Source organism: Mixia osmundae, assembly GCF_000708205.1.
Source record: "Mixia osmundae IAM 14324 unplaced genomic scaffold scaffold_6, whole genome shotgun sequence".
Classification (NCBI taxonomy): domain Eukaryota; kingdom Fungi; phylum Basidiomycota; class Mixiomycetes; order Mixiales; family Mixiaceae; genus Mixia; species Mixia osmundae.
In genome coordinates, this window is record NW_014575558.1 from 115,657 (window position 1) to 126,623 (window position 10,967).

The 10,967-nt window shown below is 56.7% G+C and overlaps 2 protein-coding genes across 2 annotated transcripts; one reads left to right on the forward strand and one right to left on the reverse strand.

The window, feature by feature from the left end:
• Positions 1-1,241: 1,241 nt before the first annotated feature.
• L969DRAFT_50530 (uncharacterized protein) lies at positions 1,242-6,724 on the forward strand (the record flags this gene model as incomplete). The annotated part of the gene is made up of 7 exons (XM_014711783.1): positions 1,242-2,110; positions 2,159-4,849; positions 4,897-5,078; positions 5,131-5,246; positions 5,296-5,319; positions 5,398-6,207; positions 6,260-6,724. 7 exons carry the CDS (start codon positions 1,242-1,244, stop codon positions 6,722-6,724), a joined length of 5,157 nt encoding a protein of 1,718 aa, XP_014567269.1.
• On the reverse strand, positions 6,419-10,760 carry L969DRAFT_623810 (uncharacterized protein; the record flags this gene model as incomplete). The annotated part of the gene is made up of 2 exons (XM_014711784.1): positions 6,419-6,928; positions 6,983-10,760. 2 exons carry the CDS (start codon positions 10,758-10,760, stop codon positions 6,846-6,848), a joined length of 3,861 nt encoding a protein of 1,286 aa, XP_014567270.1. The 3' UTR covers positions 6,419-6,845.
• Between the last annotated feature and the right edge of the window lie 207 nt (positions 10,761-10,967).

The window sequence follows — 10,967 nt, forward strand, 5'->3', positions numbered from 1 at the left end:
GTTCGCACAGAGGCCATTTATGCAGGGCTGGCTAGTGGCGTTTATCTAGTACAGTTTGAGTCGCGCTCCTCAGGTGGCGTTGTGGCCGAGCGGTTATGGCGAGAGGTTCAAGTTTTAAAGCTTAGGCTTTTTGTGCCTTTCTCTTGGGAGCGATCCCTCACGTGTTCAAATCACGTCAACGTCAGACGTTTTTTGCCGCGGGCGTTCTTGCGGCAGGACCGTTCTATTTTGCTTCGAGATAGCTGTATATCTGCCTGATGGGACAGATCGAACTGATTTGTGCTATGAAACCCCGGGCTTCCTTGCAGTTCACTCTCGAAATGACATTGCGTCTGCGCTGCTCAATGGTCTGTCTCACTTATCAGACAACTTGCTTTCCAACGTGAGCCCAGCAAGAGAGAGCAAGAGGAACGATGTTGCAGACATGATTCTCGCTAATTCTTTCTCGTCTGCTTCATTTGTTTATCGCTGCTACAGTAGTCGCAGCATGTTACAGCGAAGACTAGCGATTGCTGCGTGCCAAGATCGATCAGATGCGGCAATGGGGCCCTGCATACGTCAACAGTTACCGCCGGCAGCTTTGACGATAGTCGTACTCAACGAGAGGTCGAAAGTATGAGCGACAGCGAATCTGGAACGACATAAGCAGTAGTCGGTGCATCGACAGATGCAGGCGTAACGTGCGAGTGACGATTTGCTTTGTTACATCCATCGCAGATGTAAGGTATGATTGCCTGTCTGGACAGTATGATGAGGAGACTCACCGAGTGTGATGCATCTAACGGCGATTGCGAGCGCATTGCACGCATGAAATGTGTGTCACAGTCAGTTGATCTCGAGTTGCGCGGAGACTGGAGCGCTGATACCGCTCATTTGACAGGCTTAGCAAGCCAACCGGTCAACGAGAGCTTTGTATCGTTGTATCAGAGGGTGATCAGCATTGTTGTCGAACAAAGCTGATGACGGAGTGGGAACACGGTATAAGAATACAGGCGGCTGGATGATCGACGAGCAGCAATCGTCATCGTGAGAGATACTAATGAGATGAAGGGATAATGTTCAGGAAGGGCAGAATGCGTCACGTATCGAGGCATATGCATCGCTAGAATGTCGACTTTCGACGAGCTCGACGACGCGCTGGTACCGACCGGTCCGTGTCTGTGGTCATGGTCACCGGACTGAGCGTGGCGTAGCGTCGAGATGTCTCACAACTAGTCTGTCCATCTCCGGTCTACCATGTGATGCGTCCGACGCAAGCACTGGCGGCTGCGGCGAGCCTGCTCGCAGTGCTTGCAGCATTGCTGGGGCCCTTCAAACTCCTCTTTGCCCTCTTGCGCTGGTCGACGTTTGCCGCATTGAGCTGGCTGCTCCTCAATGGTCTTGCCATCATACTGCTACAGTACAGACGAACGCAGGTCAGGCAGCAAGCAGTCGCCAGAGGACTCAAGGCCAGCACGGATGGCAGATACGACATCCCGCCGCTAGCATTCACCACACCGGCCGCTTGGTCTGCCCTCCAGACACGCTTAGCATGGGCAGACCCGGATGAGACGAGAAGACCGCTCCATCCGCAGCTGTCGAGCAAAGTCTCTGAGGAGATCGATACCGTCATCAAGCTCGTCATACGCGATTTCGTCCTCAAATGGTACGACGACATTGTGCCCGCCTCTGCACCCGGCAGGACATTCCCACGCATCATAGAGGACATCATTCGACACAGCCTGACGAGCATACTGCAGCGAATAGACACCATCAACATCACCAAGCTCATCGCAAGCACCGTCGTACAGCGCACGACAGATCATATCGAGGCCTGCAAGGCGGCCGAGCGCGACCTCAGAGATGTATCGGATACTCGCACTCGCAAGCGAAACATCAAGCATGCCGAAGCTTTCACGCTCAATACCTCTGACTCGGGCAGCGAGGATATTGAGCTTTTGATGGCCAAACGCTACGCGAGTCATCTGAATACGACGCGCGCCCACTCTCACAATAGCATCAAAGGGCTTCACAAAGCCATCGATGTCGCTGCGACTAATACGCGACCCTCCGAGGAAGCTCACTTGCGTGATGTCGTTGGGCGTTTGCTAAGGAGCATCCTGCCAGACTCGTCAGTCACCTCACGCGCGACCGTATAGCGAAGCTGATACGTCAACAGAGCGAATCAATCGCCTACAGTGCGCATCATGGCCAGAGAGATCGTAGCATGCTCGATCGTCTTGCCGGTGCTCGAGATGCTTGCAGACCCAGATTTATGGAATAGGCTCATCGACGATCGTGCTGGCGCGGCACTGCGCGAGCAAAAGATGGTCTCACAACTTCGACAAGCCCTCGATGCGGCTCCTATCGGTCATCGCGTGGCAGCTGATGAGATATCCCATCTCACAAATCAGGCTCAATTCGACGCCTTTGCGCGCAGTGCTGGGCGTATCAAGCAGCTCTCAGAACTCAAGCGATTGCGTAATGATGTCGCTCTAGGTCTGCGACGATCACAACTACTGCTACAGAGCAGCACGGACAAATCCGAGATCGACCTCTTACGCTCCCACATCGACCGTCTATACCAGGTCAAGGTCAAAGTTGATGATGCCGTTCGTGGCGTGGAAGGTCACAGAGGCGATACTCTGGCTCGCGCGATCTCGAATACGCACAGTGCTGCGTTCAATGACGCAGCTCGTCCGCGGCTCAGGCAAATACTTGGCTCAGCATCAGCCGTCTCGTACTTCATGGAGTTCATGGATCGTCGACATCGCGCCCTGCTCGTTCAGTTTTGGCTATCTGTCGAGGGCCTGAAAGATCCACTGTCCGAGGTCGATGTTGCACACGTCAACGGCGAAGAATCTAGCACGCTCGCAGAGGATCTCGAGATGATATATAGAACCTATTTCGCGAATGACCAAGTGCGCTCGGACGACATCCAGAAGCTTTATCTGCTCGAGGCGTTTGCGAACAGCGAGACCACCCTCGCAGATTCATCTCGCCTCCTCAAGGTTCGCGACGCTGTCGTGGGCTTGCAGGTGGACGTGCTCTCGCAGATGGAAGAGTCTGACCTGTCCGACTTTCAGCGCTCAGAGCTCTACTACAAAGCCCTCGACGCTCTGTCGGCTGCACAGCCGACCACGCCCGACGTCAAGCTCGTTCTTCCGACAGAAGCGAGTGCGGAGCTATCGCAACCATCAACGGGCATCCGTACACCCATTCTACGCGCCCTCTCCGCGTCCACGCTGCCCCTATCGATGCTGCAGCAAACAGTGCAAGCCCGAGCGGTCTCGCAACCTCTCACCAACCGTCCAGATAGCGAACATGCAAAGCGCGACGAACGCCGTGACGGACTTGCTAGGCCTGATACCTCACCTACGCGCTTGTCGGCAGCAGTTTTACCGCCACGCATGTCGGACAGCATCGATTTCTTGATCGGATCCAGCGAATCGGCCGAGACTCAGCAACGACCGCCGCTCTTTACTGACGAGAAGGCAGAACAGGCTGCAGCGGAAGCACAGACAATGCGCGATGTGCAAGATGCCCTCACAAGTATCCTAGCCTCCTCAGAGTCTTCCAAACAAGCCGAGCGTGGGCGCGGACGACCAGCATCGGTACGCAGTCACGCATCGACGGAATCAGTTCTCAGCCGACCAGACACTTTCCTCGTCGCTGGCTTGCCTGGCAGCATACCAACTCGACCTGCTGAGAAGCGGACTATCTCCGATACGACCAATATGATGTCTAGGCGCGATGCAGAAGCAGCATCGGCGCCGGCACGACGCAAAGCAGTCTTTGAAGACTTTGATAGCGATCTGGAAGACGGCGAAGAGGCGGATGCCAGCCAGGAAGCTGTGCTCGTGAATTCGGCAGACGACACAGCGGCCTCGTCACCCGATGTCAATCGCATCACGGCCCGAATTGAAGAGCTCCAAAGCCAATCCGGCCTCATCGAGACATTATTGGCGCGTGCAGAGCTGACCGGGAATCAATCCGAAATGAAGATACTTTCACGTTCGGGCGACGCACTTCGTCGTGAGCTCCGCGAACTCAACTATCGCCTTCAGCAGATTGAGAATCAGCGCTCGCAGAGCCGGATCAGACCAGATCGGACGAGCATAAGCATTGGCAGCGTGACGCAAGGCCAAGCTAACGGCAGCACATTCGTACTGTACCTTATCGAGGTACGACAGCTAGCCAATGATGGATCTTTCGAATCGGGCTGGCTGTGCACTCGGCGATACAGTGAATTCGTCACGCTCCATGCCACGCTCAGAGCGAAGTATGCGTCCGCGCGCGGTATCGAGCTTCCGAGCAAGAAAGTCGTTTCCTCGCTCGCTGCGACTGACGCCTTTGTCGAGACGAGACGGGCGGGTCTAGAGAAATACCTCAAAGCGCTCGTCTGTGATGAGCAGGTCAGTCAGAGTCCCGAGCTGCAGTCTTTCCTTTCTCGTCAGCATATCAGCTTGCCGAACCTGGAGAAAGGGGCGGCTGTACCGGTGCGTGCAGCAAGCCAAGGCGTTGTGAGACAGATCGTGCGGACAGTGACGACCGGCATCGACGAACTGTTCAGTGGCCCGTCAATGATCGACATGATCGTCCATCGTCTCAGTCAACAGGCAGCCGACTTTGCGGGCTTGAGCGGATCTGCAGCAGACGAAGATGGCATGATTGCACATGCTTTGCAAGTCACGCAGAGCAGCAACACTGTCGGCCTTGCAAGCAGCAATGGCGAAGGCCTGACGTATTTCACCGCGCCAATCTGCGATCTCCTCATCGAGGTCTTTGATCTGAAGGAGAAGAATAGCTGGCTGAGGCGACAGGCTATCCTTATCTTACTCCAGCAGGTGCTTGGCGGGACCATCGAGCGGTATGTCGTCAATTTGAGAACCCAGCGCAAGTCTGACATGAGCGCAGGAAATTTCGCGAAGCCGTCGCTGCGCTTGTACGCGAAGACAGTCTGTTGGCAACGATCGGACTAGTCAAGTCAATGATGTGGCCGGGCGGCGTGCTCAAAGCACCAGGCGTACCGCGGACGCCAAGCGAACGGCTTGCTACACGCGACGCCGCCTACCGGAAGCTCTCCACTCTCATGCCGGGTCAGTGGAGCGCTGATGCGCGTGTGTATCATGGCTGACGATGCGAGCGCAGACGTGGCGGCTAACGTCATTGGAAGGTCGAATGCTCGGAGGGGAGCGAGGCGCGTCTTCGCCGCCGTCCAATATCGGCGCCTCAATCAGCATCTGATCTACTCTATCCTGGACGATGTGAGTCGCTGCTTCACGCGTTGGTCGAACACGACTGATCAGCTCCAAGGTCATCCATGCTGCCTTCCCCGAAGTGGCAGATGTATAGCTCTAATTGTTGTCACCCTTGACTTTTGTTTGTGGCGCGGTGCACGCGGTTCTACGCGCTGAGGAGCCCAGCTTTCTGGCTGAGCTCCGACTGCTTGCTGCTCGCCAGACGAGTATGACGACGATGCGGCAGAGACCGTCCGGTGATGGCACGGAGGCTGCCATCCCTCTCCTCAGCCCGGCCAATCACGATGTGGACGAGGTCGACAATCTTGGCAGGCTGTCAAGTTCACTGTCTCGTTCACCCTCGCGCTCGCCTGCTGGCTTGCGAGAGGCCGAGCTAGCCAACGGATCTGCAAATGGCTTCTCCTCCATCAAGGCAGGTCCGCCGGCCAGGGAGAGCACGAACCTGCAGGTGGCCGGCGCGGTGACGTTCTACATGGTGGCCGCGTTGACGATGATTGTCGCCAACAAGTGGGTCCTCAACGCCGTCGCACTGCCCCTCTACTTCCTCTTCCTCCAGCTCGTGGTGGCAGTCATCTTGCTCTGGATGACCGCCCTCTTTGGCTACTACGATCTCCCGGCGACGTGGAACAAGAAAGTCCTCCGCGGTCTCGCGCCCTTTCTGACCATCAACACGCTCGGACTGGCACTCAACACGTTCACGCTGCAGTATGTGGACGCTTCGTTCTATCAGATCGCCCGGGGCCTCGTTTTGCCCTTCACGGCTATCCTGTCATACCACTTTCTGACAGTTGTCCCGAGCAAGGCCACCATCGCGTCTATTGGCGTCGTCTGCATTGGCTTCGCCCTCGGCGTCGGGTTTGAGGACATGTCAGTCAGTCTCCTTGGCATCATTCTCGGCGTTGGCAGTTCCGCTACCACAGCGGCCCACGCTATCGCTATCAAGCGTGCCCTCCCGGTCGTGCAGAACGTAAGCCTGCACAGCTTTCTATGGGCAGAAGCTCATAGTCTTGTGATTTCAGAGCACCATGAATCTGGTGTGGTATGCTAATCTGATGACGGCCCTCGCGCTGCTACCGTTCGCAGTCATCGTCGAGACCGGTGGCTTGCTGAGCTTGATCGCAGAGGGCGGCCATGCGCTGTACACCTTCGTCGCGGGCACGCTCTTGACTGGCTTCTTCGGCTTTGCCATCTGCATCGCTGGCTTCATCTCCATCAAAGTCACCTCGCCGACCACACACATGATCTCGTCTGCCGTTCGAGGCGTTCTGCAGACTTTCCTGGGCGTCGCCTTATTTCACGATATTGTCACCTACGGCAGAGCCAGTGGGATTGCCGTCATCATCCTCGGATCCGTTTTATACACATGGTCCATGAGCCGAGCTCCCCCACCGCCTAAGAAGCCCGAACACGTCGCTTTGCCTGGCGATGACGAGGCTATTGAGATTGACACCCTGCCCAAACACCGCAGCTCAAACGAAAAGTAAGACTCGCTCGCCGGATAGCGCGCTGGAGCGTGTTGTTGTACTCGACTGGCCATTCATAGATGATCAAAGACGCTGCTCCTTACGTGCGGAACGTGCATTGATTGCGTGCGAGGGAAGATCGCTACATGCCCCGGCCGCGACCACCGCGGAAGCCTCTCGTCTTTGCTCCCAGACCGCGGCTCTGACGAGGCCCCTTGGGTACGCCTACAACGTCGAAATGTCAGCATAAGCAGGGCCACACTGGATTGAAGAGCTCACCATCGTAGCGCGCTCGCTCGCTGTTCTGGAACGCGAATCCGGTGCTCGGTGGAGGCGGTGGCCATGACGCTCGACCCGTTGCTGGAGTGACATAGGCGGGTATAGGTGCGGATGCAAATGCTGACGTTGGTTGCAAGGCTCGCGGTGCACTCGGTGGCTGCTGGGGCGTATTTCGATAGCTCGCATGAGCTGGATGTGTGCCCTGAGAAGTGAAGCTAGACGAAGATCTGTAGCCTGGCGCGGTATTGAAAGCAGATTCGCGAACGAAGCCCGATGGTGGACCGCCCCCACGACCGATGTACACGCCACGGCTCCGAGGGCCAGAGGGCGGTTCGATCCGGCTTGGTTCGGAGCCGAATCGATTGTCTTCTGCGAATGGGTGGTTCGCAGGCTGCATTGGATAGCGTACGCCTGTCTCATCGCCCCGTTGTTCGAAAGCGCTACGCCCAGCTAGATCGTCGCGTCGCCAGATAGTTGGGCGCTCGATCGCTCGATCGCTTGACGATTGCATGCTGTCGTATGAAGGCAGACTCGCTTGTACGGGCGGTGAGCTCAAGTCGCCCTGTTCATTGGGCGTGGTCTCTCTCGCTGGCGTATGCGGCATCACAGCGGCGGGAGAGGCCTGTCTATGAGTTACAACTGGCGAGATAGATCGCTTGCGGATTGTCGGCGGGCTGGTATCGCGCGGCGGAGGCGCGTCGAGAGTCTGAGATATCCCAAGCTGAGGAAAATAGCTAGTATCCGCCGAGAACGACAAATTTGAGGGTGTCTCTGCCGGGGTCTCCGTCATGGGCGTGTCGCCGACGAGTGCAGCGCTGGGTGTATCCATAGATGCACTGATGATGTCTGCCTCCGCAGCATCTTCAATTTGTCCACCCGCGGGAAGGGTGTTCTTACCGCCATCGAGCTTGTCTTCCGTCTTTGCGACAGTCGGCGACAAGGGCTTCTTTGAAGCGAGACGTTTCCGGAAGGCTGCGAATGAAAGCGTCGCCTTGGGCTTGACAGGCTCTGGCGGCGGCGGCGGCGTAGGTGTCTTGACTTGTGGCTGCTCGATTGGCATTTCGATGGGCACTGCTGCCGTTTCGATCGGGGCAAGGAGGGCCTCCTTCGCAGGCGAATCCACTTCAGCAGAAGGTGACGCATCCTCAAAGATACTTTGCAGCTCTTTCGCTACAAGCGCAGGCTCTTGCGAGCTTGAACGGGCAACAGATGGAGCTCTAAACACTGCGGGTTCTGGCTCGGGCGAGCCAGCGAGAGGATCAGTGGCATCCGAGTCCGAGTCGTAATCGTTGATCATCTTGCGTACACGTTTAGCAGATGGAGGCGGTTCGACGTCCTCGTCTATGGCTTCCGATGCAGGCGTGACAGGTGCTTCCGACTCCTCGGTACGCTTTTGGTCGTCTTGACCATCCGAATCGTCCTCAATCAGCTCTGGCAGTTCGTCCCGGCCGAGCCAAGATCGATACATGCCAACCAACGAGCCTAGCTCTGGACGTTTGCTGCTGTTGTGCTTGCGCCGAGTAGCCTTTGATCGACTGTTCGCGCTACCGCCGTCACGGGCAGCCAGCAAAACGTTCTGCAAAGCTGCTTTGACTGCATCGTCCTGAGTTTGAGCTCCTCTGCCTGAAGCAGTAGTAGCAGCAGCGAGCCGCCACATCCAGACGACAGAGCAGTCTTTGCGCTTTTGACAGGCACACGTAGTTGAGCCGAGCAAGGTAGCGAGAACACTAGCCATCTTTCGCGAGACGTCTTCTATGGCATCTGGCTCGAGCGACGGCTCCTCAGACAGCAGTAGATCGGGAAGCAGGTGCACAAGATGATTGTCATCCCAGTCCCACGGCAGTACGATCTCGTCTCGCTTGGCAATGAAGGTCAAAGCAAAGACGCCAAACTTGACAGTGGGTTTGCGCAGAAGCTGAACTGCTTCGTCCTCCGTATACGGCTTCGGAGCGACAATGACAGGAAGCACGACAGCATTGGGATGACAGCCCGTGCGAATGAAGCGCGTGTCGTTGCCATATTGTCTGGAATCGATGGCTAAGCTCCAGGGCGCGGTGAGTGATCGCACGTAGGGCTTTGGCACGCCCATGCCGGCATACTGATTGACAGGTGACTGCCTGTATTGTTCGAGAGTGGAGATCTCGCCGCGCAGCTCTGCAATGAATGAGCCTGTCGAAATGTTGTCATTTGCATAGACAGCATGGGTGATCGGCCGTGGGTAGGGGCAGGCCAGCGTCGGCGTAGTAGTCAATTGTGCAAACGGATTGGCAGTGGAGGGGGCAAGGCAGAAGGCGTTAGGCTGCAAGGGAGCAATGACGAGCTTCGCCGGTGCTGGCAGCTCGTCGTCCAGATAGACAGGCGTTAGAGGATCTGTAAAGTACTGTAGCGAAGCATCATAGGATTTGCTGGAACGTTTGCCACGAATGGCTAAATAGCCATTATCTGCAGCTTGTTGCCTGACAAAGTCTTGGTCTGCAACAAACCACTGCATCGCCGTCGTCAGACGATCGCTGACGGCGGTTCTGTCGACGAGACGGTTGTCGTCGATGGCGGTGTATTCATACAGCCACGGATCCTGCTCCTCAACATTCTCAGCAGCTGCAGCAACAGTGTCTTTCGAGAGACCAAAGGGCGTCGCGAGCGCGCCAGTGGTCGAAGGTCTCAGTTCGCGTCGATTGCTAGTCTCCTGACCGGGAGCGGGTGTGGCAGGCGCACTACCGCCCTGAGCATTCATGGGCGTCTGAGGCAGGTTAGCCTGAGTAGGGGGTCGGCCGCGTTTGGCTGACTTCTGTCGTTTTCTGGCTCCTGCCAGAGGCGGCGTCCTCTGACGTTTGCCCTCGTCGTTGTTGTCATCTTCAACTGTCTCGAGTGCGGTCTGAGGTGTGAGCGTGCTTCTCTTCCGTTTTGGCGCAAAGGAAGAAGCAAGGACATAGTCGCCAGAGTCTTCATCGAGTACGAGCAGTGCTGCTGCTGCTCGCTCGCGTGCCTCGGCAGATTCGATGCCACGGTAGTACAGCTCGTCATCTTCGGTCAAGAAGGCATTGGGGTCTCTGGCAGCTTGCAGCTCAAATTCGTACTTGATCCTCAGTTGCTGACGAGCCCTAGCTTGGGCGCCATTAGTCTCTCTGGGCGCACAGAGCTCGCAAAAGTACTCGTCCGGGACAGAATCTGGATTGATGCGGACACAAATGGCATGTTGCCAGTCTGTACATCGCTCACATTGGATCGAGAAGCCATCATCGTCCTCGAGACCGCAGATGCATCGGATGACGCCCTCGTATTCTTCCTGCTGTTGCTCTCCGTCTTGGGTCGTCAGGGCGTCAAGGATGACCTCGTCCACGCTGTCGGTGGTGGCGACGACCAGTTGGCCTTGCTCTACAGCAGGATGCGGGATGACTGCGGTGAGGTCAATGGCAGGCGAGTCTGATGACTTGGACGAAGGCGACTGGGTCAGATCTTGATCGAGTCTGCCCATGAGCAGTGCCATGTTGTGCGACATTGGCATCGTCCGCCCGGAGCTCTGAGCGATGGCGTCGGTGAGAAAGCGTTGGGTATGCTGCTGAGCCTCTTGACGGCGCATGCTGAGCGTCGTGTGATCGTCTGAGCTCGACCGAACGAGTTGGTCTGACGGTCGTTCGAGGTGTTCACGGGCGTGTGCTTGTGGAGGACTGTTGACCGTCCGCGTAGGCTCTGCTGATCGACTACGGCTCATGCTAGCCTGAGATGAACCAGCCAGAGGTTCACTCAGGCCCAGTGCGGCTGCAGAGAGCAGTGCCATTGTCGTCCTTGTTCTGTCTGTCATTTCTGACTGCTCGATCAGATTCAGCCCAGTCTGGCCGACGGTGAGAGTCTGACAAACTCTTCCATCGTCTGGCTGAGCCGAGTCAATCTGAGCTCCATCAGAGCAAGGCAGGCCGAGAGAGCGTAGGAGGAGTTTTTGAATTATTTTTATATCATCTGACGATCTTAGACAGACCACTCCGAC